This window comes from Gopherus flavomarginatus, chromosome 2 (genome assembly GCF_025201925.1).
Source record: "Gopherus flavomarginatus isolate rGopFla2 chromosome 2, rGopFla2.mat.asm, whole genome shotgun sequence".
Lineage (NCBI taxonomy): Eukaryota > Metazoa > Chordata > Testudines > Testudinidae > Gopherus > Gopherus flavomarginatus.
This window is the reverse complement of record NC_066618.1, coordinates 122,499,134-122,521,172: the sequence shown is the minus strand read 5'-3', so window position 1 is coordinate 122,521,172 and position 22,039 is coordinate 122,499,134. Positions and strand designations below refer to the sequence as shown.

Here is a 22,039-nt window from a genome sequence, read left to right as displayed (position 1 = left end):
CAAAAAACCCTACAAGAGTAACAATAATGCAGGCAGCTGTCCATCAGCAGAGTGTGTGTGTGTGTGGGGGGGAATCCAATTTATTGCACTAAATGCAGCATGTAGGATTACTTGCCTTGAGGGCATATGTGTGTATTCAGTGCAAGCAGCTCATGGCCATCAGAGACTGAGTATGGACTCTTGAGACTAGAGTGGCTAAACTGGAGGAGCTAAAGGTGATAGGTACATAAATGAGACTTTTCAGGATACAGTAGAGCAGTCCCATCCCCAGCCTGACAACCTCTTGTGCTATTCTGGAGGACAAAAGTCTTCAGGAAGGAGAACATCAACCTGGAGCAGAGGGAAACAATCCCATAGTTAGGACCCTCCTTCCGGATGATGTCATGGTATAGTCCTACACTGAGTATACTGCTCTGGGGGAGGGAACCCCAGTTATTAGGAAGAGACAGGTAATAGTAATGGGGGTGCACTTATTAGAAATGTAAATAGTTGGGTTTGTGATGACTGGGAGAACTGCATGGAGAATTCCCTGGTGGGTGTGAAGGCTGAAGACATCTTGAGACATCTAGACAGGCTTATATACAGGGCTGGGAAGGAGCAAGTGGTTGTATCATGTAGGTATCAATGACATGGGGAAAGGTAGGAGAGGTGTCCTGGAGGCCAAATTTAGGATGCTAGGTAAGAGATTAAAGTCCTGGACCTCCACGATAGCATTCTCTAAAATGCTCCCAGTTCCATGTGAAAGGCCAGTTAGGCAAAACTGTAGGGTCTCAATGCCTGGATGAGACAATGGTGTTCAGAAGAGGGATTTGGGTTTATTAGGAACTGGGGAAACTTTTGAAAAAGCAGGAGCCTTGTCATAAACAGATAGTTAAGGGTTAATAGAACAGGAGTACTTCATGTTTCTTTTGACTGTAAAGGGTTAACAAGTTCAGTAAGCCTGTCTGTCACCTGACCAGAGAACCAATCAGGGGACAGGATACTTTCAAATCTTGAGGGAGGGAAGTTTTTTTGTGTGCTGTTAGTTTTTGGTGGTTGTTCTCTCTGGGTTCTGAGAGTGACCAGACGTGCAACCAGGTTTCTCTCCAATCTCTCTGATACAGTCTCTTATATGTCCAGAATAGTAAGTGCTAGGTAGAATAGGCCAGTTGGGCTTATGTTTGTTTTCTTTATTTGCAAATGTGTATTTGGCTGGAAGGAGTTAAAATTTGTATTTTGCTGAAAGGATTTTAATTTGTACTTGTATGCTTAGATTGGGAGGGTATTCCCAGTGTCTATAGCTGAAAGACCCTGTAACATATTCCATCTTAAATTTACAAAGATAATTTTTACTGTTTTTCTTTCTTTAATTAAAAGCTTTTCTTGTTTAAGAACCTGATTTTTTTTTATTCTGGTGAGACCCCAGGGGACTGGGTCTGGATCCACCAGGGAATTGGTGGGCAGAAAGGAGGGAAGGGGGAGAGAAAGGTTAATTTTCTCTCTGTGTTAGGATTACTTTCTCTGTCAGGGAGAGTCTGGGAGGAGGAAGAGAGAAGGAGGGGGGAAGGTGAATTTTCCTCTCTGTTTTAAGATTCAAGGAGTTTGAATCACAGTGATCTTCCGGGGTAACGCAGGGAGGGGAAGCCTGGGAGAGGCAACAGTGAGGGAAAGGGTTTACTTCCCTTGTGTTAAGATCCAGAGGGACTGGGTCTTGGGGGTCTCCGGGCAAGGTTTTGGGGGGACCAGAGTGTACCAGGCACTGGAATTCCTGGTTGGTGGCAGCGCTACAAGTACTAAGCTGCTAATTGAGCTTAGAGAAATTCATGCTGGTACCCCATCTTTTGGACGCTAAGGTTCAGAGTGGGGAATTATATCATGACAAGCCTATACTGGAAGGATGGGCTCCATCTACATCAAAATGGAACCAAGTTGCTGGCATGTAAAATGAAAAAGGTCATAGAGGAGTTTTTGAATTAAGGGCTTGGGAAAAGCCAACAGGTGCAGAGAAGCATAAGGTTTGGACAGACACATCCCTTAGGGGAGGAGTTAATAAAGGGAATGCTCTATAGCCTAGTAAAGAGACAAGGATAAAAGCTGATAAAGTCCAGGTAGGAACTGAAGAGAAACAGTCAAATGAAAACAAGTCTCATTCAATTATATCCCATGCAGACAGATAACTAAACATTGACAAGTTTTATAAGTTCTTGTGTTCAACTGCAAGAAGTGTAAATACGCAGAAGGACTTGAGTGCCTGATATTAAATAAGGCTATTGATATAATAGGTATCACAAGACCTTGGTGGAACAATGACAATCAATGGGACATGGTAATATCAGAGTCCAAAATATATAGGAATGATAGAGTTAGATCTCACTGGTGGTAGTCAGGTGGGGGTGGCACCTTGAAAGAAAGCATAGAATCAAATATAGTAAAAATCTTAAATGAATCAAATAGCACCATAGACGATCTACAGATAGAAATTCCATGCTTGAATAGTAAGAGTATAGCAGTACAGATATACTACTGACCACCTGACCAGGACAGTGATGGTGATTGTGAAATGCTCAGGGAGATTAGAGAGGCCACAAAAGCAGAAAACCTAATAATAAAGGGGGGTTTCAGTTATCCCTATATTGACTAGCAACATGTCACCTCAGGATGGAATGCAGAAGTAAAATTTCTAGACATCATTAATGACTACTTCTTGGAGCATCTAATCCTGGAATCCACATGGGGAATGGCGATTCTTGGTTTAGTCCTAAGTGGCACACAGGATCTGGTCCAAGAAATGAATATAGATTAACTGCTTGGTAATAGCAACCATAAAGTAATTAAATTGAACATCCTCATTCAGAGGGAAAAACCAAAGAAACCCATCTTGCTAGCATTTACTTCAAAAAGGAGAACTACACAAAAATGAAGAGTCTCCGTTAAACTGAAATTAAAAGGAATGGTCATGAGTGTGAAATGCCAGCAAACTGCATGGAAACTTTAAAAACACCATCATAGAGGCTCAAACTGTATGTCCACCCAAATTAAAAATGAAAACAAAACAATACAAGGACCAAAAAAATTCTACCATGTGTAAAAAACAAAGTAAAAAAGGTAGTTAGAGATAAAAAGGCATACTTTTAAAAATGGAGTTAAATTCTACTGAGGAAAGTAGAAAATAATATGAACTCTGACAAATTAAGTATACAAATATAATTAGGAGGGCCAAAAAAGAATTTGAAGAGCAACTAGCAAAAGACACAAAAACTAATAGCAAAAAAGTTTTTAAGTACATCAGAAGCAGGAAGCCTGCCAAACAGTCAGTGGGGACACTGAACAATCATAGTGCTAAAGGAACACTCAAGGAACACAAGGCCATTGCTGAGAAGCTAAATGAATTCTTTTGCATCAGTCATCACTGCAGAGGATGTAAAGGAGATTCCCACGCCTGAGCCATTCTTTTTAGATGACAAATTTGAGGAACTGTCTCAGATTGAGGTGTCATTAGATTTGTTTTTGAACAAATTGATAAATTTGACATTAATAAATCACCAGGACCAGCTGGTATTCACCCAAGAGTTTTGACAGAACACAAATATGAAATTGCAGAACTACTAATTTTGGTAAGTAACCTATCGCTTAAATCAGCTTCAGTACCAGATGACTGGGAGTTAGCTAATGTAATGCCAATTTTTAAAAAAGGCTCCAGAGGTTATTACAGGCAGTTAACCTAACTTCAGTATCAGGCAAATTGGTTAAAACTATAGTAACGAATACAATTATCAGACACATACATGAACATGATAGGTTGGGAAAGAATCAACACAGCTTTTGGGAAATCATGCATCACCAGTATATTCGAATTCTTTGAGGGTGTCAAGAAACATGGAGAGGGGTGATCCAGTGGAGGTAATATACTTGGACTTTCAGAAAACCTTTGACAACGTCCCTCACTAAAGGCTCTTAAACAAAGTAAGGAGTTATGGGATAAGAGGGAAAGTCCTTTGATGGATCAGTAACTGATTAAAAGATAGAAAAGAAACGGTAGGAAATAATGGTCACTTTTCATTGTGGAGAGAGGTAAATATTGGGGTCCCCCAAGGATCTGTAGTGGGACCAGTGCTGTTCAAAATATTTATAAGTGATCTGGAAAAAGGGGCAAACAATGAGGTGGCAAAGTTTATAGACAATACAAAATTATTTAAGATAGTTAAGTCCAAAGCAGACTATGAAGAATTACAAAGGGATCTCATAAAACTGGGTGACTAGGCAAGAAAATGGCAGATGAAATTCATTCGATAAATGCAAAGTAATGCACATTGGAAAACATAATCTCAACTATACTTACAAAAGAATAAGATCTAAGTTAGCAGTTACCACTCAAGAAATAGATTATTGTGGAATTATCATAGATAGTTCTCTGAAAACATCTGCTCAATGTGCAGCAGCAGACAAAAAATGCTAACAGAATCTAAGCTATCATTAGGAAAAGGATAGATAATAAAACAAAATATCATAATGTCACTATATGTATCCATGGTATGTCCACACCTTGAATACTGCATACAATTTTGGTTGCCCCATCTCAAAAAGATATATTAGAATATAGAGAAGGGCAACAAAACTGACTAAGTGTATGGAATAGCTTTCATATGAGGAGAGATTAAAAGAACTGGGACTGTTCACATAGAAAAGTGATGGCTAAGAGGGGGTATGATAGAAGTCTATAAAATCACAAATGGTGTGGAGAAAGTGAATAAGGAAGTCTTGTTTATCCCTTCACATAACACAAGAACCAGGGTTCACCCAATGAAATTATTAGGCAGCAGATTTAAAACAAACATAAGGAAATACTTATTCACACAATGCACAGTCAACCTGTGGAACTCATTGACAGGGGTTGTTGTTAAGATCAAAAGTATGAGTAGTTTCAGAAGATAATAAGATAACTTAATGGAAGATAGATCCATCAATGATGGTCAGGGAAGCAACCTCATGCGCTGGGTGTCTCAAAATCTCAGACTGACAGAAGCTGGGACGGAAGACAGGAGATGGATCATTCAATAAATTGCCTTTAAGTTCACTCTCTCTGAAGCAATTGTAGAAAGGCAGGACACTGACTTAGGTGGACTGTTGGTCAGACCCGCTATGGCCACCCTAGACCAGACAATAGCCTGGTGATTAGGCACTCACTTGGGAAGGAGGAGTCTAGCTATGACCTGAAACAACATTGTTCAAATTTCTTTGATTTGCCAAAAAATCCAGAAAATGGTTTTTGGTTCAACCTGAAACAATTTTTTTTTAATTATTTTGTTTTATTAGGGGGCGAGGCAGGAGGCTCTTCATCGTTATTTGATTTCTGTGGGAGCTAGGCACCCCACTAGCTAGCTGCATCTTTAGGTGCCTAAACACCTGTACATACCTGCCTCTAAGAGACTGAGATGTCTAGGTCCCATTTTCAAAAGTGACTTCAGTGCTTAGGATCTTAAATATCACTGAGAGTCAATGGGCTTAGCAATGCTAAGGCAAGTAACTCTAAATACCTCTAAAAATCTGGACTTCAGACAAGAAGTGACAGAAGTCATGAATCATGATAGCATGCTTCACATCTAGGAGGAAGGATCCTAGTCAGAGGCAGATGGGGGTGGAGGAAAGCAGTTCTGATCACATTTACTTTTTGTTTTATCTAGTAGCAATGGGAAATTAATCAGACTGAGGTTTGGTATGGCTGAGCACCCCTGTTAGGGAAACTGAAATAAGAAATGTTAAATGAAAAAGTTTCCAGGACATAAGCTATTCTGTCCTTCGTTGAGAAGAAAGTGGAAGCTTTATCTAACATGGTGAGTGGACTCAAGTTTGGATGCTAATGTGTGATAACCAGAAAGTGAAACTGATTAGTAACAAACTGTAAACAAATGTGATAGTGACTTCTATTTTCATCATCTGCACAGAGTGAGAGGGAAAAGAAGCTAACAAAAAGCAAAAATGGTGGAAAAGCATTTAAGTTCTAAAACTTTTTTCCATTTGTATCATCCACAGTGCTATTAACAAGACAAGATTATTTTATTCTATTTATTTATTTATTTAGTAAAATATATGGGGCTTATTTCAGAGGTGCCAAGCACAGTCATTTAAGACTGATTAGAAAGGGAGCTTTAGATGATCAGTACCTCTGAAATTCATAACTGTGAATTTTAAACTGATAACGTTCAATAATTTATTATTAATAAGTTTATTTTAGATACTTTATAAGCAGTAAAAATTGGGCCTGTTGTTGCTTGGGATCACATCTTCCCTTCTGGAGTAAGACTATGGTGAGACTACTGTCACAATATTTCTGATTTCCTTAACTCTTGTCTTACTGGATGTATACCTGGCTTTGGCATTGAAACTACATTGGTTGTGCTGGTTGATGATCAGGCAATGGATGAGAATTATGTGTTCTTGCTGGTATTATTAGTTCTGTCCCCTGCTTTTGATCACAAAGTGACTTTGACTTGTCTGCAGGCCCTGGCAGGAGGGAACAGAAGTGCTTTTTGTTGGCTTTGTTCTTTTCTCTTGAAGAGATCTCACTGGTAGCTGTTCCTCTTGCAATAGAGCTCTCACATGTCAGAGGCATCATTCTGTCACTTCTCCTGTGTGATGTGTATATAGGGCTGTTACAAGGATTAATAAGGGGACATGAAGTCTAGTGTTTTTAGTATGCTGATGACACCAAGCTTTGTGTCTCTCATATAACTCACATAGGGTATGTCTACACTATGAAATTAGGTAAATTTAATATGTCGATTTTTTAGGAATCGATTTGATATAGTCGATTGTGTGTGTCCCCACTTAAGACCATTAAGTCTGCGGAGTGCGTCCACAGTACCGAGGCTAGCATTGACTTTCGGAGCGTTGCACCGTGGTAGCTATCCCACAGTTCCTGGAGTCTCTGCCACCCATTGGAATTCTGGGTTCAGCTCCTAGTGCCTGATGGGGCAAAAACATTGTCGCAGGTGATTCTAGGTACATGTCGTCAGCCCCCATCCCCCCCACGAAAGCAATGGCAAAAAATCATTTCTCGCCTTTTTTCCTGGATTACCTGTGCAGACAACATACCACGGCAAGCATGGAGCCTGCTCAGCTCACTGTCACCGTACATCTGGGTGCCGCTGGCAGAAGCGGTACTGCAATGCTACACAGCAGCAGCTCCTTGCCTTTGCAAGTTAGTGAAGACGGTTAGCAGTCGTATTGTACAGCCTGCTGCTATCTCTTGTTTCCTCCTGGCCAGCCTCGGTGAGGTCGGTTGGGGGCTCCTGAACAGACATGGGTGCTACTGGCTGGCCTCGGCGAAGTTGGTCGGGGTGCCTGGACATAGATGGGAATGACTCCAGGTCATTCCCTTAAGTTTCGTCTAATGGAAAGGCTGGTCAGGAGCACCCATGTCTGCCCAGGAGCCCCTGACAAAACCAACCGAGGTCGGCCAGGAGCACCAACAGGACGACGACGATGGCTAGCAGTCGTATTGTACTGTCTGCCGTCCGCAGGGCAAGGCAAGGGAATGCTGCTGTATAGCACTGCAGTACCATGTCTGCCAGCAGCATCCAGGAGACGTATGGTGACAGTGAGCTGAGCTGGCTCCATGCTTGCCGTGGTATGTTGTCTGCATGGGTAACCCAGGAAAAAAGATGAGAAATGATTTTTTGCCATTGCTTTCACGGGGGGACGGGGGCGGAGAGGGCTGATGACATGTACCCAGAACCACCCGCAATGATGTTTTTGCCCCATCAGGCATTGGAATCGCAACCCAGAATTCCAATGGGCGGTGGAGACTGTGGGAACAGTACAGTAAGCCAAACCTGTAAGCCATGTTGTCAGTTGTCTCTCCCTCAGTGAGAGCAACGGCTGAGAATCGTTTTGTGCCTTTTTTCCATGCAGGTGCCATACCATGACAAGCACGAAGCCTGCTCAGATCGCTGTGGCACTTATGAGCACTGTAAACACGCGCATTATCCTGCAGTGTATGCAGCACCAGAACCTGCAAAAGCAGGCAAGGAGGCGACGGCAGCGTGGTGATGAGAGTGATGAGGAATCATAGAATCATAGAATATCAGGGTTGGAAGGGACCTCAGGAGGTCATCTAGTCCAACTCCCTGCTCAAAGCAGGACCAATTCCCAACTAAATCATCCCAGCCAGGGCCTTGTCAAGCCTGACCTTAAAAACCTCTAAGGAAGGAGATTCCACCACTTCCTTAGGTAACCCATTCCAGTGCTTCACCACTCTCCTGGTGAAAAAGTTTTTCCTAATATCCAACCTAAACCTCCCCCACTGTAACTTGAGATCATTGCTCCTTGTTCTGTCATCTGCTACCACTGAGAACAGTCTAGATCCATCCTCTTTGGAACCCACTTTCAGATACTTGAAAGCAGCTATCAAATCCCCCTTCATTCTTCTCTTCTGCAGACTAAACAATCCCAGTTCCCGCAGCCTCTCCTCATAAGTCATGTGCTCCAGCCCCCTAATCATTTTTGTTTCCCTCTGCTGGACTGTTTCCAATTTTCCCACATCTTTCTTGTAGTGTGGGGCCCAAAACTGGACACAGTACTCCAGATGAGACCTCACTAATGTTGAATAGAGGGAATGATCACGTCCCTCGGTTTGCTGGCAATACCCCTACTTATACAGCTGAAAATGCCGTTAGCCTTCTTGGCAACAAGGGCACACTGTTGACTCATATCCAGCTTTTCGTCCACTGTAACCCCTAGGTCCTTTTCTGCAGAACGGCTTCCTAGCCATTCAGTCCCTAGTCTGTAACAGTGAATGGGATTATTATGTCCTAAATGCAGGACTATGACCTCATTTCTTTTGGCCCAATCCTTTAATTTGTCTAGGTCCCTCTGTATCCTATCCCTACCCTCCAGCGTATCTACCACTCCTCCCAGTATAGTGTCATCTGCAAACTTACTGAGAGTGCCGTCCACGCCATCTTTCAGATCATTAATGAACAAAACCGGTCCCAGAGCTGACTCTTGGGACACTCTGCCTGAAACTGTCTGCCAACTAGACATGGAGCCATTGATCACTACCTGTTGAGCCCGATGATCTAGCCAGCTTTCTATCCACCTTATAGTCCAGTCATCCAGCCCATACTTCTTTAACTTGCCGGCAAGAATACTGTGGGAGACCGTATCAAAAGCTTTGCTAAAGTGAAGGAATAACACATCCACTGCTTTCCCCTCATCCACAGAGACAGCTATCTTGTCATAGAAGGCAATTAGGTTAGTGAGGCATGACTTGCCCTTGGTGAATCCATGCTGACTGTTCCTGATCACTTTCCTTTCCTCTAAGTGCTTCAGAATTGCTTCCTTGAGGACCTGCTCCATGATTTTTCCAGAGACTGAGGTGAGGCTGACTGGCCTGTAATTTCCCGAATCTTCTTTCTTCCCTTTTTTAAAGATGGGCACTACATTAGCCTTTTTCCAGTCATCCGGGACCTCCCCTGATCACCATGAGTTTTCAAAGATAATGGCCAATGGCTCTGCAATGACAGCCGCCAACTCCTTTAGCACTCTCAGATGCAGTGCATCCGGCCCCATGGACTTGTGCTCGTCCAGTTTTTCTAAAGAGTCCCAAACCATTTCTTTCTCCACAGAAGGCTGATCAACTCCTCCCAATATTGTGCTGCCCAGTGCAGCAGTCTGAGAGCTGACCTTGTTTATGAAGACAGGGGCAAAAAAAGCATTGAGTACATTAGCTTTATCCATATCCTCTGTCACTAGGTTGCCTCCCTCATTCAATAAGGGGCCCACACTTTCCTTGACTTTCTTCTTGTTGCTAACATACCTGAAGAAACCCTTCTTGTTACTCTTAACATCTCTTGCTAGCTGCAACTCCAAGTGTGATTTGGCCTTTCTGATTTCACTCCTGCATGCCTGAGCAATATTTTTATACTCCTCCCTGGTCATTTGTCCAATCTTCCACTTCTTGTAAGCTTCTTTTTTGCATTTAAGATCAGCAAGGTTTTCACTATTAAGCCAAGCTGGTCGCCTGCTGTATTTACTATTCTTTCTACACATTGGGATGTTTTTTTTTTCCTGCAACCTCAATAAGAATTCTTTAAAGTACAGCCAGCTCTCCTGGACTCCTTTCCTCCTCATGTTATTCTCCCTGGGGATCGTGCCCATCAGTTCCCTAAGGGGGTCAAAGTCTGCTTTTCTGAAGTCCAGAGTCTGCATTCTGCTGCTCTCCTTTCTTCCTTGTGTCAGGATTCTGAACTCGACCATCTCATGGTCACTGCCTCCCAGGTTCCCATCCACTTTTGCTTCCCCTACTAATTCTTCCCTGTTTGTGAGCAGCAGGTCTACAACAGCTCTGCCCCTAGTTAGTTCCTCCAGCACTTGCACCAGGAAATTGTCCCCTACACTTTCCAAAAGCTTCCTGGATTGTCTGTGCACCACTGTATTGCTCTCCCAGCAGATATCAGGGTGATTAAAGTCTCCCGTGAGAACCAGGGCCTGCAATCTAGTAACTTCTGCTAGTTGCCGGAAGAAAGCCTCGGCCACCTCATCCCCCTGCTCTGGTGGTCTATAGAAGACTCCCACCACGGCATCACCCTTGTTGCTCACACTTCTAAACTTAATCCAGAGACTCTGGGGTTTTTCTGCAGTTTCATACCGGAGCTCTGAGCAGTCATACTGCTCTCTTACATACAGTGCAACTCCCCCACCTTTTCTGCCCAGCCTGTTCTTCCTGAACAGTTTATATCCATCCATGACAGTACTCCAGTCATGTGAGTTACCCCACCAAGTCTCTGTTATTCCAATCACATCATAGTTCCTTGACTGTGCCAGGACTTCCAGTTCTCCCTGCTTGTTTCCCAGGCTTCTTGCATTTGTGTATTGGCACTTAAGATAACTTGCTGATTGTCCTGATTTCTCAGTATGAAACAGGAGTCCTCCCCTCTTGCACACTCCTGCTCGTGCTTCCTCCTGGTATCCCATTTCCCCACTTACCTCAGGGCTTTGGGTCTCCTTCTCCCAGTGAACCTAGTTTAAAGCCCTCCTCACTAGGTAGCCAGCCAGCTTGTGAAGATGCTCTTCCCTCTCTTCGTTAGGTGGAGCCCGTCTCTGCCTAGCACTCCTCCTTTTTGGAACACCATCCTATGGTTGAAGAATCCAAAGCCTTCTCTCCGACACCACCTGAGTAGCTATTCGCTGACTTCCACGATTCGATGATCTCTACCCAGGCCTTTTCCCTGCACAGGGAGGATGGACAAGAACACCACTTGCACCTCAAACTCCTTTATCTTTCTTCCCAGAGCCACGTAGTCTGCAGTGATCCGCTCAAGGTCATTCTTGGCAGTATCATTGGTGCCCACGTGGAGAAGCAGGAAGGGGTAGCGATACGAGGGCTTGATGAGTCTTGGCAGTCTCTCCATCACATCATGAATCCTACCTCCTGGCAAGCAGCAGACCTCTCGGTTTTCTCGGTCAGGGTGGCAGATAGATGACTCAGTCCCCCTGAGGAGGGAGTCCCCAACCACCACCACCCACCTCCTTCTCTTGGGAGCAGTGGTCGTGGAACCCCCATCCCTAGGACAGTGCATCACATGCCTTCCAATCGGTGGAGTCTTCTTCTGCTCCCTTCCCTCAGATGTATTATCTACATCACTCTCCGCATTAGTACCTGTGGAGAGAACATGAAAATGGTTGCTCACCTGTATCTCCATTGCTGGTACATGGACGCTCCTCTTTCTTCTTGTGGAGGTCACATGCTGCCAAATTTCTTCACCATCCATCTGTTGCCTCTGTGCAGCCTGCTCCAATTCTTCAGATTGTTGTGCCTGTAGAAGCATATCCTGATATCTGTCCAGGAAATCTTCATTTTCTCTTATGCAACGCAGGGTCGATACTTGTTGCTCCAGACCTCGAACCTTCTCTTCCAATATGGAGATCAGTTTGACTTTGTATAGACAAAGTTGCTTCTGTCCTGTGGAAGAAAGACAAATATGCACGTTACAACAGCTGAATGCTCACCTTCCATAATTTCTTCCTTCTAAGAGCTTCCTCAGCTGTTGCAGCAACTCACAGAAGCCCGCAAGATGAAAGCCTCAGTGGGCTCTCCCCAGGCAAACTCCCTCTGTTAGCCTCTGCTGTTCGCTGCTCAGCTGGTTCGCTGTTGACTGCCTTTTTATAACAGTCAGGCCTGCTCAAGGCCCACCTGGAACAAAGCACTCCCAATTCACACTTTCAAACAAACAATCAAGCACACAATCAAACTGACAAACTGTCCCCACAACAAACACTAAGATACTCACCAACACAGCCTCCCTAATGCAGCACTTAGCGTACTTCCTGTCGAACATGGACACAGACTTCTCTCAAAGCACGGGCCCTGGCAATATGGCCATCCTGGTGACAATGAGGCAGGCTCATGCCATGGAACACCGATTCTGGGCCTGGGAAACAAGCACAGACTGGTAGGACTGCATAGTGTTGCAGATCAGGGATGATTCCCAGTGGCTGGGAAACTTTTGCATGCATAAGGGCACTTGCATGGAACTTTGTGACTTGTTTTCCCCTGCCCTGAAGCATAAGAATACTAGGATGAGAGCAGCCCTCACAGTTCACAAGCAAGTGGCGATAGCCCTCTGGAAGCTTGCAATGCCAGACAGCTACCGGTCAGTCAGGAATCAATTTGGAGTGGGCAAATCTACTGTGGGGGCTGTTGTGATCCAAGTAGCAAATGCGATCACTGAACTGCTGCTATCAAGGGTAGTAACTCTGGGAAATGTGCAGGTCATAATGGATGGCTTTGCTGCAATGGGATTCCCTAACTGTGGTGAGGCGATAGACGGAATGCATATCCCTATCTTGGCACCGGGCCACCAAGGCCATTAGTACATAAACTGAAAGGGGTACTTTTCAATAGTGCTGCAAGCACTGGTGGATCACAAGGGACATTTTACCAACATCAACGTGGGATGGCCAGGAAAGGTACATGATGCTTGCATCTTCAGGAACTCTATTTTGTTTCAACAGCTGGAGAAAGGGACTTATTTTCTGGTTTGGAAAGTAACCATTGGGGATGCTGAAATCCCTATAGTTATCCTTGGGGACCCAGCCTGCCCCTTAATGCCATGGTTCATGAAGCCATACACAGGCACCCTGGACAGTAGTCAGGAGCTGTTCAACTATGGGCTGAGCAAGTGCAGAATGGTGATAGAATGTGCCTTTGGACATTTAAAAGTGCACTGGTGCAGTTTACTGACTCGGTTAGACCTCAGCGAAACCAATATTCCCATCGTTATTACTACATGCTGTGTGCTGTGTGAGTGTAAGGAGGAGACATTTATGGTGGGGTGGGAGGTTGAGGCAAATCACCTGGCCACTGATTATGCGCAGCCAGACACCAGGGCAGTTAGAAGAGTGCAGCAGGGCATCAGAGAAGCTTTGAAAACCATGACTGGCTAGGCTATGGTGTGAAAGTTCTGTTTGTTTCTCCTTGATGAAAACCCGCCCCCTTGGTTCACTCTACTTCCCTGTAAGCCAAATGCCCTCCCCTCCCCATTTTGATCAGTGCTTGCAGAGGCAGTAAAGTCATTGCTGTTTCAAATACATGCATTCTTTATTAATTCGTCACACAAATGGGGGGATAACTGCCAAAGTAGCCTGGGCGGGTTGGGGGAGGAGGGAAGCACTGGGTGGAGTGATGGAGGAGGGGAAGAGGGAAAGACAAGGCCATGCTGCAGTTCAAAACTTACTTAGTGAATGCCAGCTTTCTGTTGCTTGGGCAGTCCTTGGGGGTGGAGTGGTTGGGTGCCCAGAGGCCCTCCACTGTGTGCTTGTGCGTTTGGGTGAGGAGGATATGGAACTTGAGGAGGAGGGCGGTTGTTTACACAGGGGCTGCAGCGGTGGTCTGTGCTCCTGCTGCCTGTCCTGCACCTCAGCAATATGCCGGAGAATATCAGTTTGATCCTCCAGTAGCCTGAGCATTGCTTCCTGGTTCCTTTCATCACGCTGACACCACCTATCATCTTGATCCTGCCACCTTTCTTCTTGCTCTCGCCACCTATCCTCACATTCATTTTGTGCTTTCCTGCATTTTGACAGTGTCTGCCTCCACGCATTCTGCTGGGCTCTTTCAGTGTGGGAGGACTGCATGAGCTCAGAGAACATTTCATTGCAAGTGTGGTTTTTTTGCTTTCTAATCTTTGCTAGCCTCTGGGATGGAGATGATACAGGGAGCATTGAAACATTTGCAACTGCGGGATGAAAAAAAGGGAGAGTAGTATTTAAAAAGACACATTTTAGAGAACAATGGTTAGACACTTTCATGGTGAACCAAGCTGTTAACATTACATAGCACATGTGCGTTCTTTTCAAGATCACATTTTGCCTCTTATATTGAGGGCCTGCCGATTTGGTGTGAGAGATCACACACAGAGGGTCGGTGAGCAGTAGAATTCAGCTTGCAGGCAGACATGGTAAGCCACAGTCTTTTGGCTTCTTTAACCTTCATAACATGTGGGAATGGTTTCAAACAGCAGCACCCTAATGTCCCATACCAAGCAGCCGTTGGGTTGGCCATTTAAAAGGAGGGGCTGCGGTTTTTGGGTTAACATGCAGCACAAACCCAGCTAACCCTCGCCACACACACACCCTATTCTCTGGGATGATTTCTTCACCCCTCTCACCACTGCGTGGCGCACAGCGGGGATGATTTCTGTTCAGCCACAGGCAAACAGCCCAGCAGAAACAGCCACCTCTGAATGTCCCCTTAATAAAATTCCCCTATTTCAACTAGATGACCATGAATGATATCACTCTCCTGAGGATAACACAGAGAGATAAAGAATGGATGTTGCTTAAATGCCAGCAAACACCGGGACCATACGCTGCCATGCTTTGTTGTGCAATGATTCCAGACTATGTGCTACTGGCTTGGCGTGGTAATGGAGGATGGAATAAGGCTGCCCTCCCCAGAAACCTTTTGCAAAGGCTTTGGGAGTACATCCAGGAGAGCTTCATTGAGATGTCCCTAGAGGACTTACGCTCCATCCCCATATATGTTAACAGACTTTTCCAGTAGCTGTACTGGCCGTGAATGCATCCTAAGTCTTCAGGGCAAATTAATAATTAAACACGCTTGCTTTTAAACCATGTACAATATTTACAAAGTATCAGAGGGGTAGCCATGTTAGTCTGGATCTGTAAAAGCAGAAGAGAGTCCTGTGGCAGCTTATAGACTAACAGACGTATTGGAGCATGAGCAAGGGAATGCAGCCGACAAAGTGGGTATTCACCCACGAAAGCTTATGCTCCAATATGTCTATTAGTCGATAAGGTGCCATAGGACTCTTTGCAATATTTACAAAGGTACACTCACCTTCTAGGTGCCCACCGGGAGCCCGCCTTCCATGGACTGGGAGGGTACTGGCTCTTGGGTGATAAACAGTTCCTGGCTGTCGGGGAAAATGGTTTCTCTGCTTGCTTGCTGTGCGCTATCTTCAACCTCCTCCTCATCATCCCTGTTGCGTGAAAATCCATTGATGGAGTCCATGGACAGGGCTGAGGTAGTTGTAGAGGAATCCCCTAGAATGGCATGCAGCTCATCATAGAAGTGGCATGTCTGGGGCTCTGACCTGAAGCGGCCATTTGCCTCTCTGTTTTTTTGGTAGGCTTGCCTCAGCTCCTTAAGTTTCATGTGACACTGCTGCGGGTCCTTGTTATAGCCTCTGTTCTTGATGCCCTTGGAGATTTTTTCAAATGTTTTGGCATTTCATCTTTTAGAACAGAGTTCTGATAGCACAGATTCATCTCCCCATACAGCAGTCAGATCTAGTACCTCCCATTTGGTCCATGCTGGAGCTCTTTTATGATTCTGGGACTCCATGGTTACCTCTGCTGATGAGCTCTGCATGGTCACCTGTGCTAATTAGCTTGCCATGGTGGCCAAACAGGAAATGAAATTAAAAGTTCACAGGGCTTTTCTTGTCTACCTGGCCAGTGCATCTGAGTTGAGACTGCTGTCCAGAGCGGTCACAACGGAGCACTCTGGAAAGCTCCCGAAGGCCAATACCATCAAATTGCCTCCACGCTACCCCAAATTTGACCCAGCAGGGTCAATTTCAGTGCTAATCCTCTTATCGGGGAGGAGTACAGAAATCAATTTTAAGAGCCCTTTAAGTCAACAAAAATGGCTTTGTTATGTGCATGGGTGCAGGGTTAAATCAATCTAATGCTGCTAAATTCGACCTAACCTCTTAGTGTAGACCGAGGCATAGTCTCATTCAATGCCTCAGTCAGCATCTAGTTGTGGTGTGGAGCTAGCTCAAGCTCAAACCAGCAATACTGAGATGGTGATGAGTAGCTGGGTGAGGTAACTAGAGGAGATGATAGAAGAAATAACATCAGTTCCTTTAATTGAGTAAGTGCTTCTGTCATTGGGATTTGTAATTTAGATGTTATTCTGTCCCTCCAGCTGTTGCTGGATGATCATAATACAGAAGTAAACTAGTCAGTTTTCTGCTGTCTGTATCTAGCCAGGAGTTTGCAGCCTCCTATGCTATATGTGGGTCTTGCTACTAGTATCCAAACTCTTGTCAGCTCATGATTAGATTATTGGAATGTGCTCTACATTGGACCACTTATAATAATCAGGGCAACTGAAATGGTGCAGGAAGCAGCAATTCACTTATTGAGTGGGGCATCTCACTGGGTGTATGTACCATTAGTACTCTGGGATCTGCACTGGGTGCATATCGGTCTCCAAATGGAGTTTAAGTAACTGGTTATGACCTGGAAAGCATTAAATAATCTGGGAAGTGCCTACTGGGAGAGTACACTTCTCTTCCTGTGACATATTGTCTCAGCTATGGACACTGGAAATGCTCAAACTAAATCCCCTTTCAGATATGGAGCTGCTGGGAGTCCACATGGGCGTTCCAGGACTAACCACTGCCACCACCGTCTTGATCCAAAATAGCCCATATTTGGGAACCTCTAGAAATTCTGAAAGAGCCATCCATTTGACAGGGTTCTGGTAGAGGCTTGGATGAGATGGAGCCTTTTGTTGTTTGTTGGCTAACTGCCCAAGTAAAGTTAATCCTCTGTTAATGTTTGTTTTTTAATGCTGCTGGAAATATTGTATTGATAATTGAATTGTCAGGGTGCCTAGATCTTTTGGGTAGGTTTATTTTTATTTTTAAATATAAAAGCATAAAATAAATAAGACAACTTACAATTTAAACTCCCAAACCTTCTAAAGGATCTCCCCACTTGGACCATCAAGTCCGAGTGGAGTCCCATCCATTTTACTGAGGCTCCATGCAGGCAGATTCATTAGCAGGATCAGGCTCAGATAGTCAATATTTAGGAAAAGGATGAGAAATAAGATGTAAGCGGTTTTGTAAAACAGATTGTATAAAGTCGAGTGTACGTGGCCACACAAAGCACAATAATTCGGCGGTGTGCGTCCATGTACCGAGGCTAGCGTCGATTTCTGGAGCGTTGCACTCTAGGTAGCTATCCCGTAGCTATCCCATAGTTCCCGCAGTCTCCCCCACCCATTGGAATTCTGGGTTGAGATCCCAATGCATGATGGTGCAAAAACAGTGTCACGGGTGATTCTGGGTAAATGTCGTCACTCATTCCTTCCTCCGTGAAAGCAACGGCAGACAATCATTTCACGCCCTTTTCCCCTGGATTGCCCTGGCAGACGCCATAGCATGGCAACCATGGAGCCTGTTTTGCCTTTTGTCACTGTCACCGTATGTGTACTGGATGCCACTGACAGAGGCGGTACTGCAGTGCTACACAGCAGCATTCATTTGCCATTGCAAGGTAGCAGAGACGGTTACCAGTCGTTCTGTACCGTCTGCTGTGCCATTTTAAATTGGCGATGAGATGACTGTTATCAGTCATTCTGTACCATCTGCTGCTGTCATGGGTGCTCCTGGCTGGCCTTTGCTGAGGTCGGCCGGGGGCGCAAAGACAAAAATGGGAATGACTCCCCGAGTCAATCCCTCCTTTATGGTTTATCTAAAAATAGAGTCAGTCCTGCCTAGAATATGGAGCAAGTGTACTAGAGAACCAGTGTATCAGAGAACCAGAAAGCACAGCCACTCCGTGTCAGATCCCGCAGAAATTATTAGCTGCTTGCCATTCTAGGGAGTGCCCCTGCAACAACCCCACCCGTTGCTTCCCTCCTCCCCCAACCTTCCTGGGCTACTGTTGCAGTGTCCCCCCATTTGTGTGATGAAGTAATAAAGAGTGCAGGAAGAAGAAACACTGAGTTTTTAGTGAGATAAAATGAGGGGGAGGCAGTCTCCAGCTGCTATGATAGTCCAGGCAGGACATTAAACGGTGGGGTGGGAGAGAAGCCCAGCATCCTGCTGCTATGATAGTCCAGGCAGTACAGAATCTTTTCTTTAGACATGAAAGGGGCGGGGCTGATGGAACTCAGCCCCCGGTTGCTATGATGAGGACGGTTACCAGCCGTTCTGTACCATCTACCGGGAATGACCGGGAGTCATTCCTATTTTTACCCAGGCGCCCCCAGCCGACCTCATCTGAGGCCAGCCAGGAGCACTCACAGGATGATGAGGACAGCTGTCAGTCCTTTTGTATGGTATCGTCTGCCACTGGGGAGGGGAGGGAGAGGATGCTGTTATTCAGTGCCGCAGCACCGCATCTACCAGCAGCATGCAGTAGACATAGGGTGACATATAAAAAATTCAAGAAACGATTTTTTCCCTTTTCTTTCATGGGGGGGGAGGGGTGGTAAATTGACGACATATACCCTGAAACACTCTGGACAATGTGTTTGACCCTACAGGCATTGGGAGCTCAGCCAAGAATGCAAATGCTTTTCGGAGACTGCGGGGACTATGGGATAGCTGGAGTCCTCAGTACCCCCTCCCTCCCTCCATGAGCGTCCATTTGATTCTTTGGCTTTCTGTTACGCTTGTCACACAGCACTGTGTTGTGGACTCTGTATCATAGCCTGGAGATTTTTAAAAATTTTTTCTCATTTCATCTTCTGTAACAGAGCTGTGATAGAACAGATTTCTGTCCAGTATCAGATCCAGTATCTCCCGTACGGTCCATGCTGGAGCTCTTTTTGGATTTGGGACTGCATCATCACCCGTGCTGATCAGCGATCCACGCTGGGCAAACAGGAAATGAAATTCAAAAGTTCGCGAGGCTTTTCCTGTCTACCTGGCCAGTGCATACTAGTTCAGATTGCTGTCCAGAGCGGTCACAATGGTGCACTGTGGGATACCGCCCGGAGGCCAATACCGTCGATTTGCTGCCACACTAACCCTAATCCGATATGGTAATACCGATTTCAGCACTACTCCTCTCATCAGGGAGGAGTACAGAAACCAGTTTAAAGAGCCTTTTATATCAATATAAAGGGCCTCGTTGTGTGGACGAGTGCAGCGTTAAATCGGTTTAACGCTGCTAAAATCGGCTTAAACGCGTAGTGTAGACCAGGCCTGAGTGGTGAACTTCAGCATGAGTCATGTTACTTTAAAGATTTCATTTTTAAACATGCTTGTAGATCTTAAATTTGTGGAGTAAGGGTTTTTTGTTCCTCTGTTCCTTTTATATGTACTATATTTTATTGGCCACACGTCCCAACTATTTCTTTAATATTGACGTTCTCCTTCTTCCACATTTTGGTTTGCACTTTCCATAAATACCATTATTCTGTGAAATACAAATACCACTAAATATCCACACACACATCAGCAGTTGCATCAAATAACCTGAAGTTGGTGTAATGGGAAATAGATAACTGGACCTACAACCTGGACTGGTGAGGTATAAATCTTTCAAGCCAAGAGTACAGTATGTTGAAATGTTTTAGAACTTGACCTAGTTGTAGAGTGTCATTGAAGTTCTGCTCAAGATAAACTGCTACTTCAATTTGGGGACATTCCTCAATCCAGTAATCACATCGTTAATTCCTATATTGTTTGAGTTTATCAGCAGTCCATCAAATTGATAGGTCTTTGCCAAGCTGAACGAGTTTTATGGAAAACATCTGACATAATGGGGAGAAAGAAGAATCCATTTGTACTGTATCATGCAATAAAAATGCATTAAGTGCAAAATTGTATCCTTTGATAAGAGTAAGAAGAATAATTCTGTCCCAAATGGAAATAGAACAATATTTTTCTTTTAAAGTATGAAATCTGTAAAAAGATTAATATATGCTTGCAAATGTCTTAGTAGAAATCTGTGTTCTTTTAAAAAGTGCAACACAATTAATACTCTATTTAAAATAGGATGATAGTAAATGTTATAATAAACAATTTATGAATACATGTGAACAAATGAATAGTTATAATTAAATATTGGAGGCTGTTGTACCATGGTTTTATAAGGATTATATTTAAAGAGGACTTCCTAGGATAAAAAGGGGAGAACTAGAAAAAAGAATCTGCTGGTCCCATTAGCCACCATATAGCCTGACAGATATCTGATCTGTATCTGCTCTTATTAACATCTGGAAGTCAGAATTATTGATTTCAGGCATATGTTCTACTAACATTCTTATACAACATGAAGTATCAAACTGCTACTATATGAGATATTATAAAGAAGTTGAGGCTGTTCCAGCATAAGCCTGAGAGTTACATCCCTTGCAACTTTGACTGGAATTGTTCTTCAGGCTTCATTTTTTCAGCTTACTCGCAAACTACAGTAGAGCTCTTTATAATTTAAAACAAGGAAGTAATCCAATTGTTTATAGTCATAGGATTTTAAAATGACACTTTCTTGATGTTTTGACCAATTTGTGTCCCTGTTACTTAAAAGTATTGTTTTATTATATTGTATATATGTATACACATAAAATATAGAGGTTTTACATTTTTTTAATACAAAATAATGTTATTTGCATGCTTTGACATGGATTTAACTTTCACAACAGATGCCAGTGCATAAAATATATTCTTTGACAAATCTGTCATGTCAAGAATTAACATACTCTACCAGAGAAAATCTAGCTGAGTAGCAAAATGATTCTATTAAAATTTTGAATCATCAGTACTTGTTCTTTGTCACTGCTGCTTCGTTCTCCATCACAGACATTAATGGCTAACATTTTAGCTATCAAAATTCTGGCAGAGTGGGCACAAAGGAATTAAATGATGCAAGAAACCTTTTCTATAAGCTTTTGCCTCCAGTACAGAGGCTGGGCACATTGAGAGTCCTTGTGTTCAGGAAATCCAAAGCTCGGGTGCACAGCACTTTGCGAGTTTGGGCACTAAGAAATCAAACCCAGTCAATTCAATGTCTGAATGTTTTGTCTGTTCAGTAGTTTGTTGCTGAGTCATTCTTATCTGTAATGGTCCATATTGTCAGCAATTTCTAGTTAAGAAAAAATTCTTTTTTTTTTCCAGTGTGACAATGCAAAAGGACTTAAAGCCTTCTATGATGCAATAAAATATGGACCTAATCATCTGATGGTTTTTGGTGGAGTATGTGCAACAGTCACTTCTATCATTGCTGAATCCCTAAAAGGATGGAATTTGGTTCAGGTAAGTCATGACATATAATATATTTGACTAGTGACTGTTTAAATTCTTTAAAGAAATTATTGGAAAATTAATAACTGTCAAAAGTTTTGATTAATGCTTTGCAAAATGTTAAATGTGAATAAATATACAATAACTTTGAAGGTCAATGAGGTTATATATAAAAGGGACAATCATTTCAAATACTAATTTGAAACTTTAACTTAACACTTTCAAGGATTGGCATGTTGAGGCTTCAAAAATATTATAAAGCTGTTCAAAATATTTGTGATTAGAAATTAAAAGTATTTGGTTTACCTGGTTTGTCTTGGCAGATATTTATTTACATTTTATGTGATATATACCTGAATTTGTAAGATTAATGAAATACAGTATAGAGAGATCATTCAAGCAACTTAGTGTACTAATCCAGTGCCTGATCTAAAGCCCAATAAAGTAAATAGAAAGACTCCCTTTCATAGAATCGTACAATATCAGGGTTGGAAGAGACCTCAGGAGGTCATCTAGTCCAACCCCCTGCTCAAAGCAGGACCAAA

At 43.6% G+C, this 22,039-nt stretch overlaps 1 protein-coding gene across 1 annotated transcript in view; it reads left to right on the top strand.

The window, feature by feature from the left end:
- Positions 1–22,039, top strand: part of GABBR2 (gamma-aminobutyric acid type B receptor subunit 2) — an 895,125-nt gene that overhangs the window by 174,454 nt on the left and 698,632 nt on the right. The window contains exon 2 of the mRNA XM_050938162.1: positions 21,369–21,506. Coding sequence (XP_050794119.1) covers positions 21,369–21,506 — 138 coding nt within the window. The remainder of the gene's footprint in view (positions 1–21,368; positions 21,507–22,039) is intronic.